At 45.3% G+C, this 19,033-nt stretch overlaps 1 protein-coding gene across 25 annotated transcripts in view; it reads right to left on the bottom strand.

Moving 5' to 3' along the window:
• The window catches only part of LOC124152286 (mucin-22-like), a 112,676-nt gene that overhangs the window by 8,047 nt on the left and 85,596 nt on the right, over positions 1-19,033 (bottom strand). For 21 of the 25 annotated variants that reach the window (XM_048392660.1, XM_048392670.1, XM_048392677.1 and 18 more), the window contains 5 exons: positions 2,697-2,771; positions 2,419-2,490; positions 2,157-2,228; positions 1,618-1,692; positions 1,344-1,418 (listed from right to left, as the gene is read on the bottom strand). In XM_048392660.1, coding sequence (XP_048248617.1) covers positions 1,344-1,418; positions 1,618-1,692; positions 2,157-2,228; positions 2,419-2,490; positions 2,697-2,771 — 369 coding nt within the window. The remainder of the gene's footprint in view (positions 1-1,343; positions 1,419-1,617; positions 1,693-2,156; positions 2,229-2,418; positions 2,491-2,696; positions 2,772-19,033) is intronic. The other 4 variants (XM_048392666.1, XM_048392676.1, XM_048392659.1 and 1 more) reach the window with 1 other exon arrangement.

Here is a 19,033-nt window from a genome sequence, read left to right as displayed (position 1 = left end):
TATTTTCATTTAAATATTATTATTAAATATTTTAAAAATCTCAATCTTAAAATTTTAAACAGAACACTATTATTTGTATGTAACTTTAATGATTCTCTCAATACAAAAATCCCTGTTGGCGTTAATCTATTCTATGTGGCAGTACAACAGCTAAGTGAAGAAAGTCTTACATGGTGTATATCGGGATTACAATATGGATAATGAAGCACTGTAATTAGATTTGTTGCTGGGTGTTTTTTTTATCCATCTGATTTGTGTAGAGCTTCTGCAAGGTAGGCACTGCAGGTTTGGTTGTGCGGTAGACTCCTTTGGTTAGTTGGTACATGCATATATAGCACCAGGGATGGATACAGTGGCTGGCGGATGAGTGGATAGATGATTGGATGGAGGGAGGGATGAATGGATGGTGTAAACAAAAGCAACAAAACCATTTCCACATACATATGTCATTGATTGGTGAACAGTAGCATGCTTTCACATCGTTATAATGACATTGTCATAATATTCTTGACATACAGATAAGTGAGAGTCACGTATTATAGTAGATGTGATGAGTAGAAGGGGGTATTATATTATATACAACAATTAATACAAATAACCAATACAACAGTGCAGACACCATTACCATATCGCGAGAATATTTTACCTGGTTGTATTGTCAGATGTGCATTCGTTCATTAATTGTACCTCTAAGCTAATTAAAGTAGAATAGCGCGATAAAGCATTAGTCTTGACTAGACTGTGCAGACTCTCTCTTACTCTCTCTCTCTCTCTCTCTCTCTCTCTCTCTCACACACACACACACACACACACACACACACACACACGCGCGCACGTACATGCACGTCGCTATATATACATAATATATATATATAGTACAATAATCTTGAACGCGACATTAAACTCCCCCTTTTTGTTACCCTACCACCGGTCTCTCCGACCCTCCTACAGTAACTGACCGGTCTCTGTGTTAACTTGTTCACACAAGTTAGCCACTTTTTAAGTTGTACCAATGCAGCAAAAAGCAAACATTAAACATATCGAAATAACCATCCATCAAACATTTTCAGTCTTGGCATTATTTTAGTATTAAAACATTTATTTTCACAACAGTGGTATTTGGATAAATATAAGAGACAAATCCCTTAAAGTTTCCATTATTATAAGAACTATCTTCTAAACGATTCAACTGTACGATTCCGTACATTATAACATATCACAAGCATGTGTTAATAAATCACTATAAAGTAGTGGTGGTGACAGGTGTTTGAGAAAAGTTCAGCGTATCCTGACCCACCGGTGGCATAAACACATGTAAAAGCAAGTCATAATCATTAACATACCTGGAAATGTAGACGTTGTAAGTGTTGTGGGTGTTGGTGTAGTTGATGTAACAAAGGTAGCTGCGGTCGTCGTTGCTGATGCAAACGATTAATTATAATGAGGTAAACTGTTTTCGTGTTACATTCCCACCAATTATTTTGTTATTTACCAGATACATTAAGAACAGTTTATCTTCAATCAAACGGCAAAATACTAATAAAATAAATGTGTACACAGTAGCAATGTTTTATTATATCATGATTGCATGTCCTGGCCCAAAGCAGTTGTGTATACCTGTCGACGAAGACGTTGCTACTGTCATAGGATGTGATGTCGTTGTTATAACAGTTGTCGCTGCAGTGGTCGTTTCTGATATAAATGCGCATTAGTTATACTAATGGTAGATGCATTACTCTATAAGCCAAAGTATCCAGCGTTTTCAACCTTTGCACTTTATCAATTACTTAAAGAAATATGAGACGTGTACATACTTCCGTAAAAAACTATATGTTACCATGCATTGACAATATTAATTAATCACATTAATCTGTCAATGTGCATTACGTGAGTGAGTGAGATTGGTTTTAAATTAACGTCGCGTTGGACAGGATATCAGTTATATCACGGCGTGAGTGCTTGACATGGGAGGAAAGACCAATGTTGACTATTGACGTTTACCATATTGGTGAAACTTAGAAGCACATGTATGGAGCTGACATGCCAAGAATTATTTACGTTTTTCTTCAAACGGAAAAATAATATAAATGTGTACACAGTAGCAATGTTATATTATAGCATGATTGCATGTCCTGGCCCAAAGCAGTTGTCTATACCTGTCGACGTAGACGTTACTACTGTTGTAGGATGTGATGTCGTTGTAACAGTTGTCGTTGAAGTGGTCGTTTCTGATAAGAAATACATTTTTGGAAATACAGTGCTTATATTATTGGGAGATGCATTACATTAAAAGCCAACTTATACAACGTTTTCGACTTAGGCTCTTTAACTTTTTGAAGAAATATGCGACGTGTAAATACTTACGCAATAAACTACTACATTATCATGGTTGTATCATAATCCGAATCATCATCATACCTGGGAATGTAGAGGTTGTAAGTGTGGGTGTTGGTGTAGTTGATGAAGCAATGGTCGTTGCGGTCGTCGTTGCTGATGCAAAGAATTAATTATTATGAGGTAAACTGTTTTCGTGTTTCATTCCAACCATATTTGTTTTTTTATTTACCAGATACATAAAGCACAGATATATGTACGTTTATCTTCAATCAAATGGCAACATACTATAAATGTGTACACAGTTGCAATGTTATATTATAGCACGATTGCATGTCCTGGCCCAAAGCAGTTGTGTATACCTGTCGACGTAGATGTTGCTACTGTCGTAGGATGTGATGTCGTTGTGATAACAGTTGTCGCTGCAGTGGTCGTTTCTGATATAAATACGCATTACTTATATTATTCGGAGATGAAGAACTTTAAAAGCCACAATATGCAACGTTTTCGACTTAGGCACTGTTTCAGTTCTTTGCAGAACTATGAGATGCACTTACTTACGCTAAAAACTACTATTAGCATGACTTGACAAAAATATATAATTACATTAATCTTACAATATGCATTCCGTATGAAATGTTTTTTAAATTAACGTCGCGTTGGACAGTATTAAAGTTATATCACGTCATGACAGCCTAATACGGGAGGAAGCCCGAAGCAAACTTTTAGACTATACCACTTTTGTGAAACTTATAAGAACATGTATGGAGCTGACAGGCCAGGAATTATAACACACGCCTCCACCCAACCTCCCCCTCCCCCTTACACACACACGCACGCACGCACACACACACGCACAGGCACACGCACACACACACCTGTATATGATATTTGCACCTGGCCATGTGCTGTGGCATCGGACTATAAACAGTACTGAGGGTCCTAACAAGTCTTTTAACATGATCATGGATGGGTATCATAATCTGGATCATCATCATGGAGGATGTAAGTGTTGTGGGTGTTGGTGTAGTTGATGTAGCAATGGTCGTTCCGGTCGTCGTTGCTGATGCAAACAATTAATAATAATGAGGTTAACTATCTCCGTGTTACATTCCAACCAATTTCTTTTACTTGATACATAAAGCACAGATTTATGTTCGTTACAATAAAATTGCATTGTTATATAAATTTGTATCATGATTGCATGTCCTGGCCCAAAGCAGTTGTGTATACCTGTCGACGTAGACGTTGCTACTGTCGTAGGATGTGATGTCGTTGGTGTAACAGTTGCCGCTGCAGTGGTCGTTTGTGATAGAAATACATTTTTGGAAATACAGTGCTTATATTAATGGGAGATGCATTACATTATAAGCCAAATTATCCAACGTTTTCGACATTGGCACTTTATTAAGTCTTTGAAGAAATATGAGACGTGTAAATACTTACGCAATAAACTATTATAAGCATGCATTGAAAAAAATATTTAATCGCTTTAATCTTTCAATAATTATGCATTATATGAGTGAGTGAGATTGGTTTTATAGTAACGTCCCGTTGGACAGGATATCAGTTATATCACGGCGTGAGTGCTTGACATGGGAGGAAAGACCGATGTTGACTATTGACTTTTACCGCATTGGTGATACTTAGACGCACATGTATGGAACTGACATGTCATGTATATAACACACGCCTACACCCAACCCACCCAGGCACCCGTGTCTATAGCTCCGTGAAGGTCCGGGTAAGAATAATTATTGTTCTACAGCAATCCTTGCTCGCTGACTTGGTTGATGCATGTCATTGCATTCCATTTGCTTAGAAGGCCCAGACTCGATTATATACAGACAACTATATTCATATAGCTTGAATATTGCTGACTTGGGCGTTAAACAACAAACGAACGAAATCCATGATTATATTTGATAAAACAATAATATGATCAAGATAATGATATATACTCATCATTACTTGTATATACTATTATACCTGAATATCATGGTAATCAATTATGTTTGGTACTGGTAATCTGTATTTATTGATGCTGGCAATATGAATATCGTCCATAATGATAAGGGTTTTTTTAAATTCTGGAATCAGTAATCCTTCTCGTGAGGTTTTACATCCCTAATACTTATTCGATGGACATGCTGGAAGTCGTAAAAAATATGTCATGTAACAAACAATTACATTGTTCGACTTCTTCTTTCAAAGAAAAAAATGAGTGTTCAGAAGCAGTGGTAAACTAGTCCTGTCTCGAACATAACAACAAACCATGGTGGATCCATGACTGTATTACGTTACCAATCAAATAACACTCACCAAAAAATCATTTTACCAATCAAAGCACTTTCACAAATTACATTCAATAATCAAATCTGTTGAACCATTCAAATCATGTGGTAAATTTAATCACTTTCACTATACCAATCCCAGTGAATCCAATTACGTTCACAAATCGAATCCCTTTCATTTGTTCAATCATTTAGTTAGCAGTCTTTGGTTTTCTTGAATGGTATTATTAAATGTTCATGAACAGTGGCACGGGACTGTAGCTCACCTGGATCTGTAGACAACAGTCGAAATTTCACTGGAGACAGTGACTAAAGAAAGGTTGCTGTCAACGTTGATCCAAATACTTTCTTTGCATATATATAATAAGGACTTAATGACAAAAATTTCGCCAGTGCATTTAATCAGCACAAAAGAAATTTGCTTAATTATATTAAAGGCTTATTTCATTTTATTTTACTTTTTTATTTCATTGATTTTATACAATCATATTATGGAGACAAACATTAATGCTATTTCAGCTAATTTGGATCAACAAATTCAAAAAAAAGGGAAATGCACTTTTGCATACATCGTCTATTTCTACCAATGTCCAAATACTAACTTAACACATACCAAGTTTCATCACTGCTGCTGTGACGGCCATATTGAAATCGGATTCTAACCTCTTGAACAAATTCAGTCGCCATTATTGGTAGGAGCAAGCATGTTACTGAGAAGATGTTTGTGACGGTGACGTTCGAGGACTTGACGTTGAGTGAAGTTTGCAAACGATTCGTGTATGTATGAGAGTTGCTTAATTCTCGAAATTTGTCAGTCACAAATAAACCAATCAACGTAAATGTACATGTAACTTCAAAACCGTCACTACATCCTCCTACTCAGGTGGAATGACGTAAATAAGTCTGAATGTCAGAACGCAATTTCGCTTTGTCTTTTTCGCGCCAATGAATGGTTGTGCGGGTCGTTGTGTTAGTCGTAACATGTACATGTCAACCAGGCATGTCCATGCAGAAGCGCAGACAAACAGCTGTAAGCATATTTCGTGTTTTATCACAATGACGAAGCAGTCGTGGTTTGTAAATATATGGATAAAAAAGGCATTTTGAATAGCACAATGTTGTCAACAGAGAGGAATATATCTTGGCAGGAAAGAGGTGGCAGATACAGTCACATGCTTCGCGGCGTTAGGAAACAAGCAAACATTTTTGATTGCAAATGGTGTGAGTAGGTCAGGCCGTAGAGCACGAGAATGTCGCTGACAAAACTAGAAACATTGTCGAGGCGAATCTTAGGTTAGAACAACCGCGAACATACGTTTCTGGCACATATAAGTGACACAACTCTGCACAGCCAATTATGGTTCAGTGTACGAGTGGACCTCACGTTACCACTTAAAGTATTAAAGACTGTGTTAAAGTGGTAAGTACAATAACGGCTACTCTACCCTGGGAATTCCGGAGCACAAAATACTCCCAGCAACAAATCTTGGCACTGCTGATTCAGTATGTTATTTGGCCACTGAGACACCCATGGCAATTTAGTAGTAATGCACATCCGTTGATGCTATAGGTGAGGTGAAATGGGGTTTTACGTCGCGTCCAAGATTATTGCACTCAGATAGCGAGGTGCATGCATGCATGTGTGTGTGTGTGTGTGTGTGTGTGTGTGTGTATGTGCTTGCGTGCGTGCGTGTTTGCGTGCGTGTGTGTGTGTGTGTGTGTGTGTGTGTGTGTGTGTGCTTCTGCTAATCCGGACTGATGCCAATTAATAGTGCTTTCCTACTGAGATACCATGCCGCATGAATGCCCCACTCAGACACAGTATACTGACCCCGAGCAGACCAGTCCTTGTTTTATCCCCTTAATGCCGAGCGCCAGACAGGGTAACAACAAGTACCATCTTTTAACGTCTTTGGTATGACGCGACCGGGGATCGAACCCCGGACCTTCCGCTCTCCGGGGAGACTCAGGCAGGCGCTCTACCATTAGACCACGAAGACTGTCAGTCATTAAAAAAAGCAGGGAGCTGCAACGTTTGGAAATGGACAAACTTGAAGAACATGCAGTGATGTGATCTAACAGTAAAGCTCGGACATATCAAAGGCATTTCTTCCTTCCTAAAAAAATGATAAAAAATATGTTAGTACTAGTACTCTAGTTCGCCCGTTTTTTTAAGTTCAGTGCATGTACGGTTACAAAGTATCTAACACATCCACCAGCATATTGGACAACATTACAAGAGCGTTAACGACTAGGCAGCAGTGGGGTAAGCGGGAACCATGCACCCATGTGTTAACATTGTGTGAGGATGGACACTGACACAGACATTCAAGCAGCTCTCTACTGTACACATTAAACTTTGTTCAGGGTAAAGTGAAACATCGCTAGACCCTATACTGTTCCTCATCTGTTACTCTGTTACTGTTTCCTTTCATATTTACAAAGGAATATCACTCCATTTAGATGTTTGTTATTCAGATATTTTTTAATTCAGACAATGTTGCTGGGAACGGTTCCGTCCTGATTCACGGGGTTTCACTGTATAGTGAGTGAGTGAGTGAGTGAGTGAGTGAGTGAGTGAGTTGGGTTTAACGCCGCTTCACACGGTATTCCAGTTCTATCACGGCGTGTCAGCTTAATGTGGGAGGAAAGCCCGAACTGATGCAGGTCATTCGGTGAAACCCACGAGCACGGGAATGGTGCTGACAAACCTAGAAACATAATCGAAGCGAACCGGGATTCGAACCCATAGGTTTATGGCGTCTCCAAGGGCCGCAACTCTGCACAGCGAATTGCGGCGCCTTTCACGACTTGGCCATTCATCCCCCTTGGTCCTTTAGACAATATAGGGAACTGCTGGGATGGATTACCCTGGTTGACCGAGGTGATATATTGTTACGTGTACGTTTGTTTAGAATGAAATTTTGAAGAAATAGATTAAAAACGCACAGTAAAGAGCTTCTTCAGGACAGCGTTTGTGGGAGTGTAGCAAATGCATGCATGACTCATGCATCATAACATACCTTATTTCTTCTCCGTCTCCCAACATCGAATACATGGACTCTTCCTATTAAGAGGCTCAACCGCCACCGTAAAAACGTTTTCCTCAAACCAGCGTTACAGCTCAACCGCCACCGTAAAACGTTTTCCTCAAACCAGCGTTACAGCTCAACCGCCACCCGTAAAACGGACACCTCGAACACGTAACGACTTAACCGCCCCCTGTACGCCATTCAACGTAAAATCAGCGTAGACTCAACTGCCATTCGGAACACGTTCACCTCAAACCATCGATGTGGCTCAACGTCCTCCTGTAAGACGTTCAACTTAAACCAGCGTCACGGCTCAATCGCAATCAATCCGCAGCTCACCTCAAACTAGCGTTCACCGCCACCCGTACAAATTGCACAACATGTATACAAGTAATTTACAGCCATCATACCTTTTACAAAGGGACGTAATTGATGGAAGCTGACGATTGTCCAGTTTGCATAATTAATAATGTTACGTGTCATCAAACGATACCTTTGTGGTCATGTGGACTTCACTTACGTCTTGTCTCGCCCTGCTACGCGACATCCACTGGACAATGGGGCAAGTATGATTCGTGTACTACTGCATTTAATCATAATATCATCATATTATAAATTGGTGTTTTTATGTTGGCCTTGTAATAGATCGACGGTCAGTCACATTACCCCGAGGCAGGCTGAATTATGACTTGACCTCGGACCTGTAAGGCCAATATGAAAAGACCCATTTAATGACATTAATTGACAACCTAACCTAAATGTTTCCAAGTAGAACCAGTCAAGGGGATCAAGACACACCATACAGGATCTACGTCTATCGCCTTGTTATTGCATTGTAATTAAAGCGACAAAAAAACTCTCCATAGTCATAAGAAACCGCTGCCAAAAAGGAGTCGATTGTACGACTCGGACAACATCAAGAGCAAGGAATGCAATCACGCGCAAAAGTCGTATTGGCCCGACAAAGCCGTACTTGCCCGCTCAAATCCCGTATTGGTCTTCCTCTGGTTCTGTATGATGCGGGCCAATGTTAGCGTATTACTAATAGTCTATCAATAACAACATCGGCTACCAAACAGGAAGAAATGTTCTTACCTGCTACACACGTGCGTAGAAAGAACGTCGTTTGAGTGTCAGCAGTGAGTGTCGGTTCCGAAGAGTAAAGGTAGCAAGAAAAGCTTCCACTGTTGAATTCTCCCGCTATACACACTGACTGCGTTCCACAGAAGGTCTTACAAGCATCGAGGTCCGCAGTCGCTTTAAAACCTCTCCACAGATTCTGTGGACCTTTCTTCCCTACTTGGTCAGAATAACTGCATGTTTCACCTGTTACAGAGTAAACCATTTGGGTATGACACTGATTTTAATAAAGAATCACAAAGACGTATCATACCGGCACTGAACACAGGTACTGGGTTTGACAGATGTATACGCGTGGGAATCGAACCAGAGTTCTCTGCAAGGAGTTTGGCTAACGTCGCTTTGAAAAGTTATTTTATCTTCCAAACCTGTCTCTCACAGCAGATATCGCTTGGGTGAGATGAAATGATATCTCCAAGGAGAAATCGCTAAAATGAAATTGAGTCATGATGCTTTGCGGGCCATTGTGACGCCATCGGTTAAGATGATGCCACAATGCCCTCTCCCTGCCCCTGTCCCTGTCCCTGTCCCTGTCCCTGTCCCTGTCCCTGCCCCCGATCCTGTTCCTGTCTCTGCTCCCGTCCCCGTCCCTGCCCCTATCCCTGCCCCTGCCCCTGCCCCTGCCCCTGTCCCTGCCCCTGTCCCTGTCCCTGTCCCCGATCCTGTTCCTGTCTCTGCTCCTGTTCCTGTCCCTGATCCTGCTCCTGTCTCTGTCCCCGTCCCTGTCCCTGCCCCTGTCCCTGTCCCTGTCCATGCTCCTGCCCCTGTCCCTGTCCCTGTCCCTGCCCCGGTTCCTGTCCCTGCCCCCGATCCTGCTCCTGTCTCTGTCCCTGTCCTAGTTCCTGTCCCTGCACCCGTCCCTGTCCCTGCTCTGCACGCGATCCTTTTCCTGTCTCTGCCCCCGCCCCTGCCCCAGCCCCTGCTCCTATCCCTGCCCCTGCCCCTGCCCCGCCCCTGCCCCTGCCCCTGCCCCTGTCCCTGTCCCTGCCCCTGCCCCATTAAACTTGGTCTACTCCCGTATCCGGGGTAGTGGTGTAGGTATATGGTCCTAAAACAATATCAAGTTGATGTACAATCATTGACTGAATCATGGCCAGGAAGGAGTGAATTGTGTTTTACGCCGCTTTGAACAGTATTGTGGCTATATCATTGAGGAGGAAACTTCTTAAGTGATGGAGATCCTAGGATCCTGGCTCGCTTAACGCTGCACTGTGACTTTAGACGACTGATTCGGAAATTTGAAACGTTTGAAACATAACAAATACACACGACACAATTCAAAAACGCCGTGATGTAAATGAAATAATTTTGTTCAGTACAGCGTTTAATAAACCTCGCTCCATCACTGAGAGGTAGAAATTTACTATAATGCAATATATAATGTGCAATATTTTCGTGCACACTACAGTATCTTATTACCATTCAAAGCCAGTTGTTATTCTAGAAGGGGCGGTGGGGTAGCCTAGCTAGTGGTTAAAGCGTTCGGTCGTCACGCCGAAGACCCGGGTTCGTTTCCCGAAATGGGTATAATATGTGAAACCCGTTTCAGGTGTCCCCCGCCCTGCTATTGCTGGAATATTATTAAAAGCCGCGTAAAACCATACTCATTCACTCACTCACTCACTCACTCACTTACTCACTCACTCACTCACTATTATTCTGAAGCGTATTGAGTAGTTTTTGGACGTAAATAACAAGATACATGCTTACTTCAATATGATTAATTATATATTTCATATGTTTGCTGTTCAATGTCGGTCTGAAAATAATTTAGTCTGGACCATTCCAGTGATTGGCATCGTGAGCATCTATCTACCCAATTGAGATACGATGACATGTCATCGGCCAAGTCACCGAGCCTGACCATCCAATCCCGTTAGTCCCCTCTTACAACAACCATCAATTCTACCCCGGGTCTTCACGAAGTACTTCAATTTGAGACTGTGAAGATTGTATTATTTCCTTGAAGCTTAGAAACATTTATACTTACTGGAATATGAGACAAGTAGCCCCAGAAACAAAAACACCGCAGTTTGGAGGCCCGTGACAGCCATACGATTGACCAATCTAGGGTATCTGAAAAATATGTGAATTGCGTGTTACATTCTAATCTTGGTTAGACTACGCTTTGTGTTTCGTCATATCGTTTTGATGGTATCGGCGATCAGCATAATTATGCTCTTCGTCATGCTTCAGGACCCCACATGTTGGGGTTCTCTGTGTACCCATGTGTACCAATGTCAGAGGCGGATACAGCTTATTGAAAAGGGGGGGTGCACAACTAAGATCTCTGTATTGTCTTTGGTGGTAATTTATACAGAAATAAAGATTTTTTTCGAAATAAAAAGGGGGGGTGCGCACCCCCGCAACCCCTCAACCCACCCCCACCCCCAACCCCCCACCCCACCCTCTGTATCCGCCCATGCATGTGTACCCATGTGTACCCATAAGTACCCATGTGTAGTTTGTTTATCACCACTATTTGATTGTGATTAAGTGGCGTATGGGTCGGCCAATCGTCTAAGCGCAGCCAGTCGATGTGCAGAGTTTCGACCCTAGGAAACACCAGAAACTTATGACGGCGGGTTCGAATCCCGGTTCGCCCTGATTTTGTTTCTACTTTTTGTCAGCACCATATCCTTGCTCGTGGATAGAAACGTCTGAGACGTGCATCTCTTCGGGCGTTCATCCACATTAGGCTGACACGCCTTGATATAACTGAAATATTGTTCAAAGCGGCCTTAAACTCAACTCACTAGTAGTTGTAAGCATCAGTATGGAACCGCTCAGGATTACAGAACCGCTCAGGATTACAGAACCGCTCAGGATTACAGAACCGCTCCTGGCTTCTGATTGGTCGAGTGGATCCCGTGACCTCTGTGACGTCACTTCTGGTCACGTGACCTGCGCATGCGCGCGGGGCATGATGGGACTTGCGCGCGCATCCAAGATGGCGGCACTTCCGTTTCCGGTGGCGCGCGCCTCCAAGATGGCGGCACGTCCGTGTCCGGTGTCGTGCGCCTCCAAGATGGCGTCGCCTCCGTTTCCGGGGAGGAGGGGAAAACCCGGAGAAGCGCACGTAAAAGGGGAACAGGATCGACATTGAAAGAAGCGCGTCAAAAATCTTTTGTTGTTGTTGTTGTTGTTCTAAACAAAGACGTGGTGAAGGGAGGGAGGGAGGGAGGGAGGAGGCGGGGGTGGGTTCACGGTGTGGGGGGTTGGAGGGTCGTCAAAGCAAAGGAGGAAAGCGTTCTTTCGGGAGAGATGGGTGGCCCTGAAAAGGGCCGTTTTGATGTTTACATGCAGGTGCACGCAACGGTGCAAAGGCACGGGTGGACTTTCATTTGTCTCCTGACAGGACACCTACTGGTGTGCGTTAACCGACGCACGTAGGTGTCCTTCAGCACAGTGCCGCAATAGACGCACTTGAAAGTGTCATCCCATGCCATTGTACCAAGAGCGTACACGGGCAGACCCCCTTGACATCTATTGCATTGCCACGGTGGAGACCATGGTGGTGGTGGTGATGTTTCTTTCCACCCGGGCAAAGGTTGTGTCACTGTGGCGATCTCTAGATCCCAGTTTTCTTTCATGTTGTTGCTGGTGTTGTTGCTGTTGCTGTTGCTCATCATGATGAATCAATTTTACAAGTGACACTGACCCACTCGTTCGTTCGTTTATTAATGGTTTAACGTCCGCTTCGCATTTACTGCATTTCGCGGACGGGGTAGGTGGTATTATAAAAAATAAAATAGATATAAATATATAAAAACCATACCCAAAAAACTGTAAGGGAGGGGAATAACCTATCAGAGAGATTATTATAGAGCTACCCTATTGGATGTAGAGCATATAAAGTAAAATAATTACAGTTAGGCTGTAATTTAACCATATTGAGGTTAGTAAAGAAAGAAAAAAGGGTAAAAGTCTATAGTGGGACTATATAAGCTGGGGTAGGGGGTGGGGGTGAGGAGCTTTGGTTAAGTGTGGTGTGCATCTCGCCGTGATTGAATGGCTTTATGTATGGTTAAGTGGGTGATTTATAAGTGGCTGGTAAAACGAGTTTGTCAGCGCGGACGTCGGAGAAGACAGTCCGCGCTGTAAATTTGGATCCCGATCCTAGGTATAAAGGTTTGTTTACAGTGGGGTTATGGGAAGCTGACTAGTAAGATTTTTAGGAGAAAATAAACTAGGAGTGGTAAAGGCGGGTTTAGGTAGGGCAGGTCCCGGGGGTGGGTGTCTAGGTGGCAGGGAGAACTCCGGAGAGTAGAGATTTAGTGAGTTGATGATCATAGAGGCTTAGGGGGTGATAGTATTTCTTGACAAACCCGGCTACTTCCCCCCCCAAACGAAACCCCTCTTCATCTTAAAAAGAGGAAAAGACTAAGCACTCCCACCCATATTCCCCAATCTGACCACTTCACTCAAACACCCCCCCCCCCCCCCCCCCCACCCACCCCACCCACCCCCCACCCCCCGCCAAGGCCCTCCCTAACATAACCAGCTTCCACTGCTCCACCCAAACCATGGAACTTCTCCAATCGCCACCCCCCTCCCCCAAACAAGTACCCACGACCAACTCTGCCACTTCGCCTATTAAACCCCCGCCGCATATCAACACTGACTCCCAAACTGACCCCATCGCCCATGATACAGCCCCATCTGAGCTGTTAAATACACAAGAGCTCATACTTCTGGCCGAAAAAATCCTCTCTGATCACTACCTCCTACCCTCCCCATTTACACTTCAAGCCCATGGCATTAAATTATATAAAAGTACCCAGGAACGCCCTCTCTTCACCATCGTACAATACCTGGGAAGGGAGCGCTTCGAGCACGAAATCTCCACCCCCTCAGATCTTAAATCCCTACTCCTCGAAGTCCAAGATCAGGGGATAACCCTCACCCCCCAATTCATCACCAACACCACGGCCCACTGACCCACTCGAATCCACTCTTGTTTTATAGGAGAGGCACTGACACCCTGCTTCCTGATTGGTTCGTCAGGCAGCGCCCCCGATTGGTTCGTTCCGGTGCCTGGCCTGCACCTCGGTTTTCCAAAACGGACCGACCCCTGTGTTTCTTTTCCATAGGAAATGGATTTTACCATGGGAGAGAAAGCACAACCCCGGTTCGACCAATCAGAGCCCGCCATGGCCCGAGCGCCGCCTCTGATTGGTCGACAACCCAGGCTTCGGATTGGTCCGATTTCGATCCGGTTTTTTTTCTTGGGTAGCCTTGGTATTGTTTTGGTAGACGGTCGTCTGAATGCTAAAGGAAGGTGGACCTTCATAGATAGACATGAACGTGGGAATGCCTACGTGATGTACGTTGTGTCACCCCCATGCCAATCGGAATGTCATGTGTGTGTGTGTGTGTGTGAGTGTGTATGTCTTCAAACAGACGTTGACGTTGATGCATAGAATAGCGTGTTGTCAGGCAAAACGTGGTGTCCTCTAGTATCTATTTATATCTATTTATTTTATTTTTAGACGTGTGCCTCCAAGAGGTCTAGGGGAGGGTGTGGGTTCTTTGTTTTGGAGGGGTGGGGTTGGCAAAGCAAAGGATGAAAGTTGTCTTTTGGGTGAGATGGGTGGCCCTGAAAAGGACCGTTTTGGGGAAGAAAAACTTTTCTGCTGCTGTCCAAGAAGAATCACCATGCCCAAGCTTCATGACAAGACAAGGATCGTCGAAGCGGTACTTGTAGTCATCTGGGTATGTCATCGGGGTACCCATCGTGGCACCACTTGTGGGTCCAACAAAGAAAAGAAAATAATTTTAACAGGAACTTGAACGGGAACTTGAACAGGAACGCAGGACACGGGAAACGTCCTCCTAGGCAGCCAGCTGTGCTACGTCATTCGTGTACCTCTGTTTCTCTTCGCAGAGATAGTGTAGTTGTAACTGCTTCTGGTGTTTCACCAGACCGGTTAGCTTGAGGTAATCGCAGTCTGGGGACCACTTGTGATGTGCCGCCCAAGGATTGTCGTGGGGTGCCCATTGTCTCAGCCGCACCCTACATTGGAAACAGCACACACTATCGGCACCCTGAGTGTAGAGAAAGCCCGCATGGGCCATCTCTTCAGCAGTCTGATACATTTGCGTGGGCCACGCCTCAAACGAAGCGAGCCTTCTTTCAAAGCGTAGATGATAGTGCGATGGAGTTTGACTGAGCAGTGACACTGCATCCTCGGCATTACTCTTACTCCAACATCCACGAGTATCTGTACTATCCATCACCACATCTTCGGCACGCGTCGTCGTACCACTCTTCTTTGTTTCAGCCATTCTTGATTTTATCACATCAATTTTACAAGTGACACTGACTCACTCGAATCCACTCTTGTTTTATAGGAGAAGAACCGGATCGAAATTGGCTGCTTCCTGGTTGGTCCAAAACGCAACACACGGATTGGTTCGTTCCGGTGCCTGGTCTGCACCTCGGTTTTCTAAAACGACCCGACCCTTGTGTTTCTTTTCCATAGGAAATGGATTTTACCATGGGAGAGAAAGCACAACTCGGCTCGGGTGCTGTCTTCTGATTGGTCGGTGCTGTCTTCTGATTGGTCGACAATCCAGGCTTCGGATTGGTCCAATTTCGATCCTGTTTTGGGGAAAGGTTGTCCATCCATCAGACGTTCAGTCCCTCTTAGAGTACAGACGTTCATCAGACACGCAACGCTATCATGACGAGCAACCAAAGTACGCCCTATCGTTTGGAGAGGAAAGATACCACCCGCTCCAGACAGTTAAGAACTGCTAAGCATACCTATCGTTTGACTTTCACCCCAGACTATTTGGACACCGTACCACCGGAACGCGTTCCCATGGAACTGCCAGCTTTATTTGACAGGGTAATCGATGACTTTTATGAACAGATGTCAGGTCAGAAGGGAGATCGTATTGGTCTAGGTATTGATCATCCTGCTTTGAACACCCCCATACGGATTCCCTTTCGTCGTTTTGAAGATCTCCATGGGCTAAATATTTTGCATGCGGTGGAAAAAGTCCAACAGTCCAACAAAGACCTGAACATCGATGCCACCATGGATGTGACTTTAGTACATGTCGCAGATCCCGACAGGCTAGGATTGGGCAGTGGTGCTCCCCGGCTGAAAAACGTGATTGGACTCGAAGCTTTTTTAACACGTAAAAAAGGTGCATTGTACGGATCAAGAACGAAGATCAATCCTGTTTGGCACAGGCCCTGGTGGTGGCACTGCATTATGCCCAGAAGCCTCACCCTCTGACCCCAGCATGGACTGCCCAGCGAAAGAGACTGACGAGAACGGATCGCGTCGACGTTCAAGGCATACGGGCACGGGCCTTGTTTCGACGCCTTGGCCTGCCTGAAGGTCCCTGTCGGGGTCTGGACGACCTCGCACGCGTGGGACGGGCCTTGACCCACCTGAATTATCAACTGAAAGCCTACAGTCAAGAGGTGGACCAGAGACTGTTGTACAAGTGTGATGAGGCTCCACCCCATGCCACCGTGCTGCATGTGTATCATCATGATCAGCACTACGATGTCATCACTTCCATGTCCGCTTTTTATGGCTCTAACCATTACTGCGAACGCTGCGACCACCGTTACGAACATCCCGAAAACCATCCCTGCACCAAGGAATACTGCTGTCACCGCTGCTTCCACTCTAGCTATTGCGGACCCCAGGAAGAGCACGGGATCCCTTGCTTGACATGTCAACGTTGGTTCCCCAATCAACCGTGTTACACTCGACATCTCCAGTCACCGTCAGAGGGAAAACCCAGCGCCTGTCAATCGATTCACATGTGCCCGAACTGTTTTCAGCTGGTCCTCGTCTTGGAGACCCCCATGGTTCACCACGAGTGCTTCGATGAAGAACATCCCTGCTTGGTGTGCCGAGAACCCATGACCCCAGACCATCGCTGTTACATGACACCTCTCCGTGAAGAAAACGAGGAGGAGGAGGAGGGGGAGGGAGAGGAAGCGGAGAAGGAAGGGGTAGAGGAACAACATCCCATACGAGACAATGTCCAATACGTCTTCTACGATTTTGAATGCATGCAAGACACGGGGGAACACATTCCAAATTTGTGCGTGGTGCAACTAGGATGTGGACGGTGCATCAGTGAAGTGAGCAAGGACTTGTGCGAACACTGTCCATGGAGAGAAGAAGGGTATGGTCCCAGCCGTGAGATCGTGTTTCGAGGCCCCACCACGCGACATGATGTGTGTGTGTGGTTGACCACGTTGGCTGAAATACCCAAGAAGAAGCCCAACCAAGAGGAAGAGGAGGGCAGCACACGCAAGGGGACAACAGCCCACCTTGGGAAAAAAAGAAAACGGGATGACACACCCTCAAGAAAGCACGCTTCCAAACGTCAACGACATGCATCACCCCAGCAGGAGATACAGCCCCATCTGAGCTGTTAAATACACAAGAGCTCATACTTCTGCCCGAAAAATTCTCTCTGATCACTACCTCCTCAACGACATGCATCACCCCAGCAGGAGGCGGAGGAGGTGGAAGAGGTGGAGGGGGAAGAGGTCATGGAAGTGGAGAAAACAAAGAAGCCAAAGAACAAGAACACCACCACCCATACAGTCCTGAAGGAGGATCGCATTTATGTGATGGCCCATAATGCACAATCCTATGATTTACACTGAATCCTGAAGGGTCTGTCCCCCCTCCTGGTGACACTCCCCACCAAGATTCGACATGGCCAACGCATTTTGCAGATGACCCTGGGACGGTTGTGTTTCGAAGACAGCTTAATTTTCATCCCTTACCCCCTGAAAGCCTTTCCCAAGAGCTTTGGGCTGAAAGAACTGAAGAAAGGGTACTTTCCACACTTTTTCAATACCGAAGCCAACCAGACCTACAGAGGTCCCTATCCACCAGCCGTCATGTACGATCCCGATGGCATGTCTCCCGCGGAACGCACAGCCTTCCTCCAGTGGCATACCCAAAAAGTGCAAGAAGGAGCCTTGTTCGACTTACAAGGAGAACTTTTAGCCTACTGCCAGAGCGATGTGGACATTTTGAGACGGGGATGCGCCGACTTCCGACAGAACGCCATCCACTCGGTTGGCATGGATCCCTTTGTAGAAGTGATGACAGCTGCAGCGTTCACCAGAAAATCCTTCCGAAAACACGACCTGAAACCCAATACCATCGCCATTCTTCCACCTCAAGGCTACCAACCCAAGAGAAACTATTCCCAGGCCTGTATGCACTGACTCCACTATCTGATGGAAACGGACCCTCATCTGCACCTAAAGCACACCAGGAATGGAGGTGAAAAAGAGTTCACGTGTGGAGAGGGCCAACATCGGTACAGCGTGGATGGCTACGATTTAGCGACAGGCACCATCTACGAATTCCTGGGCTGTTTCTGGCATGGGTGCAAGGCCTGTCACAAGACCCAACGTGGAGAACCGCATCCCGTCCTGGGCATGGCGTTGGGAGCCCGTTACAGGGACACCCACTACCGCTTGAGTCTCTTGAGTCAACATCCAGAGGTGAAACGGATCGTCACCCTGTGGGAGCACGAGTTTACGAAAATGCAACGGGAGGACTCCGCTCAGCGTGCTTTCTTGCAGGGACCCCACTGTAGTCACGTCCCTGGGCCACTCAACCCTCGCGATGCCTTCTATGGAGGACGCACCAATGCCACGCGATTATGCTACGAAGCCCAAGAAGGTGAAACCATCAAGTACATCGATATTTGTTCCCTTTATCCATACATTTGTAAGACCGGAGCGTTTCCCATGGGACACCCGACCCTTCTCCATCAACCCCCTGTGGACATGTTGTTTGAACTGAAAGGCCTGATCCAATGCCGTGTCCTACCCCCGAAACAACTCTACCATCCGCTACTGCCTTACAGATCGGGTGGTAAACTGCTCTGTCCTTTGTGCCGTACGTGTGCCGATACCCGGTCAGACTCCCCCTGTGAGCACACGGACGAAGAGAGGTAATGGGTGGGGACGTACGCCACCGTAGAACTCCAGGAAGCCGTGAAGAAGTATGACTACCAGGTGCTTCAGATCTACAACGTTTGGCATTTTGACACCTTTGCACAGCATGACCCCGACACCCAGCACGTGGGACTCTTTGACACTTACATCGATCGACATTTCAAGGAGAAGCTCGAAGCAAGCGGATACCCCGAAGGATGTACGGATCACGACACTTACATCATGGAGATCTACGACAAAGAAGGCATTGGGTTGGACAAGGACCGCAT

This window comes from Haliotis rufescens, unplaced genomic scaffold (assembly GCF_023055435.1).
Source record: "Haliotis rufescens isolate VD_foot unplaced genomic scaffold, xgHalRufe1.0.p SCAF_11, whole genome shotgun sequence".
Classification (NCBI taxonomy): Eukaryota; Metazoa; Mollusca; class Gastropoda; order Lepetellida; family Haliotidae; genus Haliotis; species Haliotis rufescens.
This window is presented reverse-complemented; position numbering and strand designations above follow the sequence as displayed.